The sequence below is a fragment of the Vidua macroura genome, chromosome 23 (genome assembly GCF_024509145.1).
Source record: "Vidua macroura isolate BioBank_ID:100142 chromosome 23, ASM2450914v1, whole genome shotgun sequence".
NCBI lineage: Eukaryota > Metazoa > Chordata > Aves > Passeriformes > Viduidae > Vidua > Vidua macroura.
The window spans coordinates 3,002,788-3,018,546 of NC_071593.1; the positions used below are offsets into that span (position 1 = coordinate 3,002,788).

The following is a 15,759-nucleotide window of genomic DNA, read 5'->3' on the forward strand; positions in this document are numbered from 1 at the left end:
AGCCCGGCACAGGCCGAGATTCCCTTCTCCCCTTTCCCAGCCCTGATGGATCACGAACACGGCGGCTGCACCGCGCTTCCCACCCTCCCCACGGCCTCTGGAGCCTTCTGGCATCTGGCCCTGCTCTGGTGTCCCTGTCCCTTCCCCCAGCTGGGTCACTCTATCCCGAGGGGTCTCGCTGTTCCCTGGGGCAGGAGCCGGCTGGGAATGGGCCTCGGGGCTGGTGGCAGATCCAAGGGGGTGTCAGCTCTCTGCCAGGAGGAAACTACATCTCCTTTAGGTTAGAATCCCCTTTTCATTCTTTCTCTCAAGACTGCTTAAGAGTCCCTCATGCCTCCCGTGGTCCCTCCTGGATGGAAGTTCTACCCATGGAATTGGAACAAATGAGTCTCTCAGTGCTCAGAGCTATGAGAAGCTCTGCAGAAAGAAAATTCTGAGCACCTGCCATAGTGGAAGGTGTCCCTGCCCATAGCAAGGGGTGAAGTGGGATGAGCTCTAAACCAGGCTGGTTTTCCAAAGCAGGCTGGGATTTTCTGGAAATTAGTTTGGAGATGGAGGGGCTCTGCAGGGAGCTGCAATGCCTTGTCAAGCCCAACCAGCTCCCCAGGCACAGGTGTCCAGCACCCTAGCCCTTCCCTGTGTCCCTCTCCTATCCCTCCATGGGATCTCCCTCACCAAAATGGCAAAGCAAAGCCAGGAAACCAATAAGAAACACACCTGAGCTCGTCTTGGCTCCTGGATGACCACCATGAGGCTGTGGGAGGCTGTTTGCTTATTCCCAACCTGGCCAATAAATGATTTATTCAGTGTGTTCGTGGTGCTTTTGTTTCTCACCCTGGCGCTGTTACTCTCTCAGAGGTTACAGAAGTGGAGCAGCACATGAAGACTAACTCAGACCAAAATGTTTATTTTCCAAACAGTTTGGGACAGCCACGGACGCAGCTGCAAAGAGGCAGCAACAGGAAGGACCAAGGACTTGTGATGCTCGTGGTGTCCTGGAACCTGGATAAGAGAGAACCTGGCCAAACAAACTGGGTCTGGCAGAGCCAGTTTTTATGTGGTGTGGGAAAACTGGGCATTAATCAGCTCCAGCAGGTGACTGATGGTTTCTAGAGAGTCTTGCTGGGACAGCTGCTTGGCCAGGTCGAAGGCTTTCATCCCCACCTCCCGGGCCTGGAATGGGACAGAAGAAACACCCAGGAATTGTCAGGAATCTGGTTTTTCTCATGGGATAGCTAAATACCTGCTGAGGTTCAGTGCAGGAGCAGCCTGGAGCAGATCCAGGCTCTCTTTCCGAGGTGACCTGTACAAGCTGCTTTACAGGAGAGCCTAAAGCTGCCAGCAGATCCCATATTTAGGATCCAGTGGTGCAGACAGGAGATTACTGACCCCAGCCCCCCATGCTGGACATCACCTGTCTAACACAGGAGGTTCTCCTTTGGGAGAGGGAGAGGAGGTTCTCTTTTGGGAGAGAACAATCCTTTGGGATTGTTCTCCTCTGAACCATCCCAAAGCCATGTCGGGGAATAAAACCAGCTGTACTGACTCTGAACTAAATCCTTAATTTCTCTTGATAAGGAACTCAAGAATTTCCCTTGGTAGCTTTTCCAGGGATTAGACACTCTCAAAATTATAAAGCTTTATCTTTTTTTTCCCAACAAATTCAGATTTGTTTGTGTCTCCCAAACACTCCCAACTTGTGGCTTTCTATAATACAATGAAGACACCATTAATATTTCAATACAGAATTTTTCACCACCTGTATTTTTACTCCTCAAAACCCAGGCTGAAGAAACTCAGGGTTTTGAGCTCTGATCCCAAACAGAAGGGCCTGATTTCCAGATGGTATCTGCTCAGCACTTCCTGAAAATCAGTTCTTGGTAAGGCACAGAAGTTACTAGTCACCTGAATTTTTAAGCCATAAAGACACAGGAATGCAGATTCCAAACTGGAATTACAGACCCCAGTAGACTGAACCTTGAACTCAGGGGAGTCTGGCTCAAGGATAGGTCTGTGAGCCCCAGATCTTGCTCTGTGTAACCACTGAACTCAGGTCTAAAGGCAGCTACACTGCCAAGATAGTCCAGATAAAGGAAGAACCCAGAAAATGTGGATAACTGCAGGGTCTGCTGGCCCAGCAGAAACCAAAACACATCCCCCAGGATTGTCAGCCTTTACAGAGTGCAGGTCACAGAATCATGGAATAGTTTGGCTTGCAAGGGACTTAAAGGCTGATCTCATATCCCATGGCAGGGACATCTTCTACAAGACCAGGTTGCTCCAAGCCCCATCCAACCCAGCCTTGGACACTTCCAGGGATGGGGCAGCCACAGTTGCTCTGGGCACCCTGTGCCAGGGCCTCACCACCCTCACAGGGGAGGATTTCCTCCCACTATGCCACCTAAGCCCTTGGTTTGAGCAGTATGAGGCAATTTGTTCTTGGTCACCAGCGCTGTGGGCTCAGGAGAGGTGCTGGGGAACAAGAGGACCAGGAGATAGGAATGATCCCCAGAGCAGCTGGCCAATTCTCCTGAACCCTTTCAGACACAACCTACCTTGGCTAAATCCATGCCCAGGTAGTGGATCATGGCCAGGGCATGCAGGACTCGGGCTGTTTCCCCAGGGTGCTGCAGAGGTCCCTGCTCGCGGACCTTCAGCACCTCGCACAGCACCCGCGTTCCTTCCTCACGCCGGGCTTCGGCTGCACGGAGAAAGAAATGATCCTGATGGATGGATTTGTGCAAGAGAACAGATTCAAAACTGCCCAGCTGGCTCTTCTAGACAGCAAAGCATTTCTACTGCAAACATCAACATGGTCTGAGGGTGGGGAGGCCCTGGCACAGGCTGCCCAGAGCAGCTGTGGCTGCCCCATCCCTGGAAGTGTCCAAGGGATGGGGCTTGGAGCAACCTAGGATAGTGGAAGGTGTCCCTGCCCATGGCAGGGGGTGAAATTGGGTAAACTTCAAGGTCCTTCCCATCCAAACCAGTCTGGGTGTCTATGGTCCCAGCTTCATGCAAATTCCATGCCCATGAACAGGACTCCTTTAATCCAGTCTGTGCTTGTGTTGATCAGTCTTCAGAGAGGATGTGGAGTCACAAGAGCTACAGGAAAAAAACTATTTTTCTACTCCTGTCACACCAAAGATGGTCTCCTGTAGCCCTGCCTTAGTGTTCTTCCTACTCTGGGAACTCCTGGTGGAGGTAGTGCCAGGAAATGGGATTTACAGAAATGTTTCTCTTAAAATCACAGAATCCCAGACTGCTTTGGTTTGGAAGGGATCTTAAAGACCATCTCATTCCAATCCCTGGCCATGGGCAGGGACACCTTCCACTAGACCAGGTTGCTCCAAGCCCTGTCCAACCTGGCCTTGAACATTTCAGGGAGAGAAATTTTTATTCCCTTTCCTGACAATGTCCTTGTTAGCACAGATGGTAGAAAGGAGCCGAGAACCAGGGTCCAGTCTGGTTGCAGGGAAGCCTGAGGTAGTACCAGGGGCACACTGATGCTTTCTGCACCTTTATGTGCCAGTGAGAGACTCCCCAGCCTTTCTCCCAAGAGTGCTCTCCTGATTAATACATCCAATTATCTGTACAGGCTATTCCATCATGTCCTGCTGCTCCAGGAGGGAGCTGTACCCTCACCTAAGTGAGCTGTCACATCCATTATTAAAGGGAGACGAAGAAGCTACAGAGAAATGTGAATGCTCAAGTATCAAATTGCACCAGGGGAGGTTTACCTGGAATATTAGGAAGAAATTTTTCATGGAAATGCATGTAAAGCATTGGAACAGGCTGCCTAGGGAGATGGTGGAGTCACCATGCCTGAAAGTGTTCAGAAAGCACATGGATGTGGGTTAGTGGTGAACAGGACAGTGCTGGAGGAATGGCTGGACTTGATGATTTTAAAGGTCCTTTCTAACCCAAATGATTCCACGAGTCCATGAATCAGATTTTGCTTTGCTCCAGTCAGTGCCAAGGGAGCTGTGAAACGGAGAATGCAACCAGCAAAGGCAAAGCTGGGTTTCCATGGAACACCCTCGTTCCTGAAGCAGCCTGTGGCAATCTGCCAAGCAGTGACATCAAGAGCACTTGGCATTGCCATTAAATTCAGCCTCTGGAAACACCATGCCAGCATAACCTGTAGGGTGCAGGGACTCTTTAACCCCCCCACTTCCCAAAGGTTTTGGAGCAATAGCAGCTCTTACTCATCCCATCCTCGATGCCTTCCTCCTCCTCGGAGAACGGCGATGCTTCTGCCTGGGCCTGGAGCGCTTGCTGGTGCCTGTGAAGGGAGCTCAGCAGCCAGTCATGCCAGAGGCTGCTCACCTGGCAGGAAGCATGGGAATTATTTCACTCCTGTGAATCCCTGGTATTCAGTTGTTCTCCAAACAATGTCCCTGCACGGCCCGTCCCCTCCGCGTGCCTGCGGGTCACTGAGCTGGGCTGGACGTTCCCAGAGGGATCGCACCGCTCCTTTCCCACACAGCCCCAGCTGGAATCGCCCACTTCTCCAGCTGATCAGGGATTTTCACCTAACTTGAGCAAATCTAACCAAAATGTTCACCAAAAGCTAGTAGAGTTGAAGTTTGGGACAGGAATGGGGGTGGATTTTGCAGCTCCCAGCACCTTATTTCCACAAAAATTGACTTAAACAAATAAAAGTTAATTTTCTTCAGTTATTAAATCAATTAGATAATTATTACTTTCCTTGCTTGATCAATCAGTTTTGAAAATCTTTTATCAGTGTGACTTTTTACTGATTCCTAGTGTAAATTTTAGGTGGCTTGTTTGTATGCCACTCTTCCCTGGATTTAGGAACTCCTCAGAGACTCTCTGTACTGGTGGGACTCTAACCCCTGGCACAGGAAATTTGGTAGCAAAGCTGGTTTTTAACAAGGCTTGGCTGCTCAAACTGAAGACAGTTTATTAAGAATTTTAAACTGATTACAGGATTAATATCTCATGGTTTTAACTCAGATATTTATTTAGGTACAAAAAGGGTTTCTGGGACTGATCCTAAAAGGCAACACTGACACTTGATATGGTCATCATCCCATTGAAAGGAAACGGAAAAAAACTTGGAAAGAGCATCAAAAAAAGTGAGAAAAACTCAGAGGATGATTTTTGGTTCTACCAACCTCAGTATAGAGTGAGTTTGCTGCCTCCATTTTATTCTGGTGAAAGAAAATATTGGCCATGTGGAAGTACCCTCCAGAGACCTCAACAGAATTTAGTCCAAACTCAGCAGTCGCCAGGTAAACCTAAAATCAATATTAAATAAAAATTAAGCCCCAAAGGGTTCATGTTCATGTCAAACCTGGGAAGTTTTTCACCGTGGATTAATATTGCAAATGCTGTTTTTTTTTTTTTTTAATTATGTAAATTATGCCTGAGAGTGATTGGAAAATGTGATTGGAAAACTTAAAAGCTGTTTTTTGGGAGTTATGTAAAGGAATGACGTGCTAAAAACTCTGTTTGGGGGTTATCCATAGGAATGAGACACTAACAAGCTGTTTTTTGGGGGTTACCCATAGGAATGAGGTATTAAGCTGTATTTTGGGGATTTTGTAAAGGAATAAGGTTTAAAACCTCTATATTTTGTAGTTATCCATGGGAATGAGGTACTAAGGAATTGTATTTTGGGGGTTATCCATAGGAATATACCTAGTTCACAGAGTTTATCCATAGGAACGTACTAAAAAGCTGCATTTTGGGGTTGATCCATGGGAATGCAACACCCTAAATCCCCCCTGGCTGGGGCAGAGGCACCTGCTTGGTTCATTCTCTGAAGGTTTCCCACCTCTCCCCCTCTCCCTGTGCCACCCATCCATCCCACCTCTCCCAAAGCCCATCCTGCTGCTTTCCCAAAGCCCATCCTGCTGCTTTCCCAGCCCCCAGACTGTTATTTGTAAAGCCTGTTTATTGTAAAATGCAGGCAAACCCAGTGGGAAGAAATGCTGATGTCTAACTCTAGTTCAGAAGGCTGAGTGGTATCTTTATTATAACTATGCTATAATACATAAATATACTATATATAGGAAGATACTAAAATTACATACTTTTTCTACTTACTGTATCTAACTACTCACAACTTGTGACCTTTTCTGGAGAGTCTAGACACAGGTGGATTTGATTTGCCACCAGGCTCAAACAATTTTCACCAGAATCTAATCAAGCAATCACCCCAGGTAAACAATTCTCTAAACACATTCCACATAGGAAAAACAAGGAGCAGAAACAGAAATTGTTTTCTCTTTCTTTCTTTCTCTCTGTGCACCTCTATGAAAAATCCTGAGAGAGAGAGAACTGTGCTGCCACACCTGTTCTTCCCCCAGAGCCCTGGAGGAGCAGTGAAGGCAGTGTAGCATTCCAGCTATTCTGAGCTGGTGTGTGACTCTCAGCAGACCCCAGACATGCAGCCAAGGTCCAGGCAGGTCCTGAGCTTGCTAAGAGTTAAAGACTTCTTACCTGGTGCCCTTTCAGGCACCACATTTAGGGAATCTTAAAAAGAAAAAAAAAAAAAAAAAAGGCAGGGGGGAGGGATTTTGGAAATCTCCAAAGACTTTTGGGAGATTCTTTTGTGGGATTCTCAAATGCCCAAAGGGCTTCTAGACTAAGCAGAGACATGGTTGTGTGTTATAATAGAAAGGGTCTAACTCTTCTCCCTTTATGTCATCATTTACACCCACACAAAGCCACTATCAAATTCCACAGGAGTGGGTATACATCACTCAGCACTGGATAAATTTAGTCTACATGGGACAGAAATAGGATGTGGAGAAGTTCATCTGGCTTTGGAGGATCAAATGACAGGCAAAGCATCCACAGGAACACAGGTGGCAATGACCACTTCCAATGTAACAAACTATTTTCATGGCTGAAGAGGTGGAATTGGAGAAAAATCATTGAACCAGATACTGAAATAGGGAAATAAGGCATTAATTAAATAATGGGTGACAGAGCTGGGAAAGTATTGAGGGAAATAACAGCCAAAATGTAAATTATCTGTGGAATAAAGGCAAATCCATCAGCTCGGGGCAGGAATGTCTGGGCATCTCTGCACTGAAATGAAGCTGATGGAGAAATTTATAGGGAGAAGCCATAAAGACAAGGAATGTGAGGAACCTATGAGGAGTGTCTGAGGGAGGCTCAGCCTGGAGCAAAGGAGGCTCAGGGGGGACCTTCTGACAACTCCCTGACAGGAGGGGACAGCCAGGGGGGTCGGGCTCTGCTCCAGGGAACAGGGACAGGAGCAGAGGGAACGGCCTCAGGCTGGGCCAGGGAAGGTTTAGATTGGATATTGGGAAAAATCCTTTATTGGAAGGGTGCTCAAGTATTGGAACAGGCTGCACAGGACAGTGGTAGAATCACCATCCCTGGAGGTGTTCAAAAACATGTGGATGTGGCACATGGGTTAGTGGTGGACCTGGCAGTGCTGGGGGAATGGTTTGACATAATGATCATGGAGGGCTTTTCCAACTGCAGTGATTCCATGATTCTGTCACTTCACAGGAATAGGGATAACTGGCAAAACACATCTTCAGCTCACACATGGATCCACATGTGTCTCAGATCTATCCAGTTTGGGTGTCTGTGATGTGAACCCTCTCAAGATCCCAAATCTGCCTGTTGGCATTTCCATATTGATCTGGGAGGAGAGAAGGATTAAAAGTGAAATGTTCCTTGTTCCTGTATTCCAAGGGACTTACATCATTGGCCAGGTGATACAAAGCCTGGTCCAGGTTTCCTTCAGCAACAGAGAAAAGCCCCAGCCCACGGTGTAACTTAGACTGAAGAGCAGCACTGCAGTCTGGGGTTTGGAGGACGATCCACTGGGCTTGGGAGAGATATCTGGCTGCCTGTCGGAGACGGCCAGCACCTGGAACGACATGTAGGGATAATCAGGGAAATCAGGAGGATAGGGAGCATTTTTTATTCTGGAAAGTCAGAGAATACTACTGGCTGTCCCTTTGGGGTAGCTTGATATGGAGATGCATCTTGGGGATTCCCCGCTTCTTTCTCAAGTGCTTCTGAGTTACCCAGGTGTCTAAAGACTCATTTGCAGACAGGTGAATGTGTAGAGAGCTCCAAAAGGAGCCAGAAACCACAGAATTCCACACTTATTTGGATTGGAGGGGAGCTTCAAGCTCATCTAGTTCCAGACCCTGCCACGGGCAGGGACACCTTCCACTATCCCAGGTTGCTCCAAGCCCCATCTAACCAAGCCTTGGACACTTCCAGGGATGGGACAGCCACAGCTTCTCTGGGGAAACTGTGCCAGGGCCTCCCCACCCTCACAGGGAAGGATTTCTTCCCAATATCCCATCTGACCCTGCCCTCTGGCAGTGAGTGGGAAGCTGTTCTCCCTTGTCCTGGCACTCCAGACCCTTGTCCCAGTTCCCTCTCCAGCTCTCTTGGAGTCCCTTTAGGCACTGAAAGGGGCTCTGAGCTCTCCCTGGAGCCTTCTCTTCTCCAGGTGAACACTCCCAGCTCTCCCAGCCTGGCTCCAAGGCAGAGGATACATTGCACACAATCTCTCTGGAGCATGTGGCCTAAATAGGCTCACACCAGGCAGGGACTGATGACTCTCACCTTATCACACTGGAATTACTCACAGTATTTTTTCTCCCTCCTCTCACCACACCATTTACGACAACCCCTGAGCCAGCTCCGTTGTGCCAGCAGGGCATTGTGTGCGCTCCTGGAATGGCAGTGATTTACAGGGTTCTCTCTTGCATGGAGAGCAGCTCCCATGCCCTCATTTGCCATGTTTTCCAAAGCACACAATGAGAAAAAGCTCTGCTCAGGCAGAGCAAGATTTGTGAATGAACCGGGAGTTCTTTGGGTGCAATGGCCTCTGAAATGTTTGCTGGTTCCCTGAGATAAGAGCACAACTAACCACCCTCTGGAATTTAATGCTTTGGAGAGTCATCCAAGGGCATGGAGGTAAAGAATAGACTTTCATACAGCTTCTCCTGTGGGAATTGGTGTAAAGGAAGAGAACATTTCATTTGATTTCATTGATCTCCTGAGTGCTGAGAGATTAGTTTCCCCGGAGCCACAGAAAAGGGGTGTGAGGGGGGTGTGTGCGTGTGGGACGGCTCGAATCTCTGCAATGCCCTTGAGGCAGAGCAGGGCCCAGAACTGCTCCTTTCCAGATAAATGGCAAAAGGAAACCAGAAACCTGAGCCGGGAGGCCTTGCCCTTGCCAGCATTCCCATGTTGACAATGCTCACCCGTGGAGGCCTCAGCCAGGAGCAGATAAATGGGCACGAGCTGCGCGGAGCCAGAGCCGAACACTCGGGAGCTGAAGCGCAGCGCCTGCAGTGCTGCAGGAATTGCTTCCAGGGGCTTCCCTGCCCACACAAACCCCTGGGCTGTGCTCAACGCCACGGCAATGAGAGATTCCTGCAGGGAAACAGAGCAGGGGCAGAGTGAGAAAAGACAGGGAGAAAAGAAATCACAGAACCCCACTCTCCAATTTGGGTTGGAGAGACCTTAAAGCCCATCTCAACACATCCCCTGCCGAGGGACACATTTCACTAGACCAGGTGGTTACAGATGCACAGGCTCTCTTTAAAATTGGGTTTTCAAACTATAAAGCAGCAATTGTAATGTAGTTTGTGGCTGTAATTAATAGACAGACATTAAAGCTGTCATATTAGAACGTATTAGAGTCTGGCTCCATTCCTGCTTTGAGTAGGAACAGCTTTGGACGTCCTCACAGGTCATGTGGTGTCTTCCCGGACGAAGAATCCTTTACGCCTCCTGACAAGGTCTCATAAGGCTGCAGCAAAAAAAGCTGTGAAGCACAGAAAATGATCATCACAAGACCAGAAAGGAGATTAGAGCCAGGGGCTCCGGTGTGACTCAGAGCCAGCCAAGCCTCGTGGTGCCAGCATGGCACAGCTCCAACTGCTGGAGACACAGCCAGGGAGCGAGGAGAGAGCTCCTCACAGGGAACTGCAGCTTCATCCCACCCTCACCTAGCTGCTCCTGGACGGGAATTTTGTGTGCAGACTCTGAAAACTGGTGAAAATCAGAATGTATTACACTCAGCAAATCCATCCCCAGCCGGGGTTGGTGGTGCAGCAGCTTCTGCAGTGTTTGGGTTTGTCAGAATCCATAATTTATCCTGTATTTATCCCTTTTGCTGTTCCTACCAGTCCACACCATTTGGCCTCTCCAATGTTAGCAGCAGCTGATGTAATCCCCAGCTCCACAAACACATCTCCATCCCAATTCCTGCTCCCTGCCAGGAGCTCTGCATACTGTGCCCTTACAGGGATGGCAAGGAAAAAGCACCAGGATCCTTGTAGAATGACAGGATTCCAGAAAGGTTTGGGTTGGGAGGGGGCCTTAAAGCTCATCTTTTGCACCCTGTCATGGAAAGGGACACGTTCCACTAGACCAGGTTGCTCAGAGCCCCATCCAGCCAGCTACTAACACTTCTCCATCAGCTTTTCCTAGCAGTGGTGCAGCAGGAAAGCTGCCTGGGAATCAGTGGTGCTGCTGGAGAGTGCAGCAGTGCTACTCTGGTTTTCTCAGTGAGACACTGAGGAAACACCAGTTCACCCCTTTACCACCCTCTGCCTCCAGCTGGGGCTGAGCTGGAGTAATCTCAGAGCCAGTAATCTCAGAGCTCCTGGAGGCCAGGCTTTGGCATTTTGCTGAGCTTGAGCTGCCTGGAGTGAGGCAGGGTTATGCCATGGGTGAAGGAGCCACAGAGAGCTCCAGGACAGCCTGCAAGTGTTTCCTGGAGATGTTGGCTGAGGTAAAGAGACACCTTTTTGGATAAATGGGATCACCAAAGAACACAGCCTGGAGCAACAGCCCCTGGTCCAGTGAGGAGAGCCAAGAGCCAGAAAACACAGCGCCCATTCCTGAGCTGAGGATATGGAGAGGGGAAAGGCAGGTTTTCCAGAGAAGCTGTAGCATCCCTGGAAGTGTCCAAGGCCAGGCTGGATGGGGCTTGGAGCAGCCTGGGATAGTGGAAGGTGTCCCTGCCGTTGGCAAGGAGTGGAATGAAATGGACTTTGAGGTCTCTTCCATGCCAAACCAGTTTGGGATTCTGTGAAACACAAACTGTGTCCAGGGAGCAGGTGGTGCCCAGGAGAAAACCAGCACATGCTTGGGGCAGCAGCAGGAAAAGCTGGTATTTCTCAGGCTGCTTTTTCTGTCTGTGCCAGTCTGGTGCAAGCAGTGTGTGGGCTTTGCCCAGATTGGCATCTGGGAGGTGCTGGAGATTGGGATCATTCTTTTTTTACTCCTTGTCAATGGTATCATCGCTGCTTCCCATGGCCTGAAACATCTGCAGCGAGGACAAAGCTGGGGGTTGGACTCTGGCACAGCTTCCAGGAGCAGAAGGAAGGGCAGGAGGCAAGAGGAGCCCTGGAGCAGTGAATATTTCCAACCACAGTTCCAAGCCTTGGAGGATGGTTCCCTTTGGCCCTGAAGAGCCCTGGGGGAATGGTTCCCTTTGGCCCTGCCCTGGTTTCCCCCTTGCCCTGGCCCTGTCACTTTGGGCTCTCTCCATGTGTGTTGCAATTTGAGGTTTCTCTGAAGATGCCCCCACACAGTTTTTGGGGTGTCAGGGGGCTGAGGACCCCAGCTCTGCTCCAGGTGAGAGCAGGGGGTTGGGAACACGCTCAGGGCTCAGTGCCACATCCTTTATTCACTCCCAGGCACCAAAATCTATGGTGTGTCTGAAGAAATGAGGATTTCAGGAAGAGGGAAGGCTCCAGTGAGCTGGAGCTGAACCTGCAGCCAGAGCAGTGCTGGGGCTGGCTGGGCTGGATCTTTTCCCATGCCCAGGGGCTGTGGGGAGCTGACATCACGCAGGCAGGTGAGGCTCTTCTCCAAACAGAAACCTGGAGTTCTGTCGGTTTGGAGGTGCTGTCTGCAGGCACCCCCCTGGCTATGTTGACAGAAGCAGATTTCTATCAACAAAGCTTTGGAGCACAGACAAGGAATGAAACTCATAAAACCTCCTGGCTCCCAGCTCCCTGCTCCTTGAGCCACAGGGCATTTGGATGTGCCCAGGTTTCCCTGTGTCCTGACTGATGCTGGAGCTCTGTGTTTTCTAAACAAACACAGGGCAGGAGTGGGTGAAGTACAGCAGAAATGTTCAAAAAGCAGCAAACCCAAGGCAGGCTTTGGGCAGGGTTTTTCTCTAGTTATCATGAGACTGCAGAGCTTTTCCCTCGACTCCAGAGGCCTTTTTTTGCATAGAATCCCAGGTTGGTTTGGGTTGAAGGAAGCCTAAGGCTCATCTCATTCTGCCCCCTGCCATAGGCAGGGACACTTCCCATTATCCCAGGCTGCCAAGCTCTGTCCAACCTGGCCTCAGACACTTCCAGGGATCCAGGGGCAGCCACAGCTGCACTGGGCAACCAGTCCAGGGCCTCCCCACCCTCACAGGGAAGAACCTTTTAAGAACTTTTGTTGGATCTGGAATAAGAGTGTGATGCAGGCAAGGCACTAAATAACCTCCCCCTCTCCCAACACCTCTGAGCCAGGCCAGGCCCAACTTGGCTGTTCCAAATCCTGCTGGACATAAAGGAACTTTCCCTCTTGCTGGGAAAGCCAGCAGGTAACTGAGGGATTTCCAGTGTCTCCCTCCTTTCTTTGGAGAGAAGGAAAGCAAAGTGTCCCAGCACAGACCATTCTCAACATCTATTTTATTTAAATAGGCTGGAGACAAAGGTCAAAGAACAGATGATGTTAAAGGTTGTTAAGGAGCTTATAAAAATCTCCACTTCAGAAAAGCCCAGAGTCTTCTCTCCCTGCCTTGCCCACGGAGCCATTCCCAGCCCAGGCTCCAGCTCCATACTGCTGTTTGCTAACCCAGTGTGAACCCCAATAAAGAGTGACTTTCTCTCCACCAGCCCCATCTTCCTGCTGTCTAATTCCTTCACCTAATTAAACCAGCAGATTACCTTCCAGCTAATGAAGGAGCACTTCCCTCAGCTGGCAGCCACATGGCCTGTTGGAATGTATGGGGATAATTTTAGTTGCAATAAAGACAGTGATGTAATCAGTGTCAACATCAGTGTTCAATAGCAGGGGAGTTTCTTGGAACAGCTTCAAGCACTTCTGGATGCAAAATCCTGCCACACCCCCATGACACCCATTTTAACCTTCCTTGCAGGTTTTATAAAGAACAACTTGAACAGAACCTGGAATTAAGGAAGTTTTGCATTTTCCCTCTGGGACACAGTGGCCTGACACACCTTCTGTGGACTTTGCTCAACAGTCTCACCTGGGATTTTCAGCCAGACAGAAGTTTCCAAACCAGCCTGTGATGTCACTGCCCAGTTCCTGTAAAACCAAAAGGAATCTGCTGCCTAAAGCTGGTCACGAGCTCTCACCAAGCAGGACTTTTGCCTTTGGACTTCATCTTTCTGGAAGCTCTCAAGGAAGGTGACAGCAATGAGCTGGTCCCCAAAGCCCCAGAGCTGGGCCAGAAACACCTTAGAAATAATAATTCATGTAAAATTCTAAAGGTTAGGGATGTTCTCCTCAGTGGCACCATTGGATTGTTCCAAACCCACTGAGTGCTGCCCTATTATTCTGTGTCTGGGGGTTCTTAGAGAGGGAAAATTTATTTCCATAGGGAGAGTTTTCAGGAGCAGAGGCACTTGGGTGGGTTATTTTAGCAACAATGTAGAACAGCAGCTCCTGCCACTCCATAAACAGAAACAGAAGGAGTTGCAAACCACTGAGGCTGGAAAAGGCTGCATGTCCCTGAGGCCTGATGGAGAAAAAAGGCTGCACTTAGTGGGAAAGGGAGTTCCAAGGTGGCTAGGAAAACAAAGGGGGGGACTTGGTTTCTTTGCCCCTTTGCTCTGGGAAAGGGGATACCCTCCCATCAAAGAGCCTGGAAGAAGCAAATCTCAGCTGGAGCCCAGACTAGCCAAGGTGATGGACCAGCCCACTGGCAAGGTGGGAAATCCAGACTGCTGCTGCCTGAGGAAGCTCAGGACGTGAAGTAAACACTGTGGAAAAGGCTGGAGGCTCAGGAATGACAGAGAGGATGCTCCTACTCCCCTTATTTTTGAGGTTTTGTTTAAAAAAAAAACAACCCCCAAACCTCTGCAACCAAGTCCCAGATCAACCAAGGAGGTGCCACCCTCTTCCTTGGGAGCACCCAGAGGGAGGAATTCTAAAAGGATGGATCCTGTGAAGGCAAAAGCCTTGCTTGGTTTTAGGCAAGAAACTCCTTTCTGTTTTATAGGGATCGGGCAGTGACAGCCAAGGCTGCTTTGGAGACTCCTGTGTGCTTGAAAATTCCAGGTGAGCCCAGTCTGCCCATGGTGTGTCCCACCATGGGCAGGGAGAGAAGCTGGAATTCCTTCCCTGGAAGCACTTTGGAGTTGTGCTTGCTCCTCCTGCACCCACCTGCCTCCTCAGCAGCTGCTCCTTGCCATGTTTCCTGTCTTTTTCGGAATGGAAGCAGGGCTGGGGCCCGAGGACTGGGATGAGCAGGTGGCAGATGTGGCTGTGGATGCTGATCCAATCAGTTCTCTGGTGGGAGACATCACTGGCAAAAGGGGGGGAGAAAGATACTGGTATTTGCTGGGATATTATGGAAGGGAAGCTTATTCCCTGCTGTCTTGCAGGGTTTTCTCCACAACAATTACCCAGAGCCCATGGGCTGCCTACAGGGTACCCAGTAAATGATATTTCCAAATGTCTCCATTTCACAGCACCGTCCTGCCACATCCCCACAGTTCTCTGTGCTAAAGTCCTTATTTAAATCACTCCCTGAACTCCTGTACAGCTAACTTTGAACAAATCCCTGGATTCCAACACCGGAAAAACAAAAACCAGTTCAAACAAACCAACCCATCCCAGGTCACTGTGGGAACGGGGAATGTTCTGGAACTCAGTGACTGCTCTGAGGGCGTGTGAGGGATCTTTGTGTGACACTCCAGAGCTCTGCTCCCTGCCTGATGCAGGAGCTGCTGGAAGGCAGCAGGAGCATCCCAGGTGAGTGTGCCTGCTCCAGTTCCTGCTGCCCTGCTGGCTGAGCTCCAGCCTGGGCCCTCTCCAGGCTCCCAGGCTCCATGCTGGGTCTGGCCCCTGCCTCCTGAGCCCATCCCTGCCTGCTGAGCTTTGTCCCAGGTCTCATCCCTGTGCTGGGCTTTGTGAGGCTCGTCTGTGTGTACTGAGCCCCGTGCAGGGATAATCCTGCCTCTTGCTTGTGTCCCAGACACACCTCAGGCTTTGTCCCTGTCTCTCTGTCCTTGCTCTGGGCCTGTTCCTGCCTCCTACGTTTCATCCTGGGCCTTCTCCACGTGTGCTAAGCCTTGTCCTGTGGCTGGTTCCTGCTTCCCGGGCCTCTCCCTGGGCCTTCTTCCCATGCCCTGTGCCTCATCCCAGGCCTCGTGTCCCGAGCCTTTTCGTGGGGCAAGCCCTGCCTCTCGCCCTGTCCCAGGTCTGTTCCTGCCTCCTCCTTCCTGGGCCTCATCCTGAGCACCGAGCCTTATCCTAAGCTTTTTGCCTGCGCCTCGAGCCTCGCGCTGGAGCTGATCGCTGCCTCCCGCCCTGTCCCTGTGCCGCAGGCCTCATCCTGCCCCCAGCCGGGATCTCTCACCAGTAGTAGGTGAGGCGGCAGCCGGGGCAGCGCAGCGGGGCCGCTCGGGCCCCGCACAGTTCGCAACGCGGAGGCCCCGCCATGGCCGGCCCGGAACCCCCGCCGCGTCCCCGGTTGCCGGGGTGACACTTCCGCTGAGGCGAGAGGCGTCACTTCCGACA

General features: G+C 50.3%; 1 protein-coding gene across 1 annotated transcript; it reads right to left on the reverse strand.

Annotated features, from left to right (window-relative positions):
- Positions 1 to 887: 887 nt before the first annotated feature.
- On the reverse strand, positions 888 to 15,758 carry ZMYND12 (zinc finger MYND-type containing 12). The gene is made up of 8 exons (XM_053997308.1): positions 15,599 to 15,758; positions 14,401 to 14,542; positions 9,237 to 9,408; positions 7,710 to 7,879; positions 5,139 to 5,261; positions 4,206 to 4,326; positions 2,556 to 2,701; positions 888 to 1,173 (listed from the first exon to the last, which is right to left on the reverse strand). The coding sequence occupies exons 1-8, from the start codon at positions 15,679 to 15,681 to the stop codon at positions 1,054 to 1,056; spliced, it is 1,077 nt and encodes a 358-aa protein (XP_053853283.1). The 5' UTR covers positions 15,682 to 15,758; the 3' UTR covers positions 888 to 1,053.
- Between the last annotated feature and the right edge of the window lies 1 nt (position 15,759).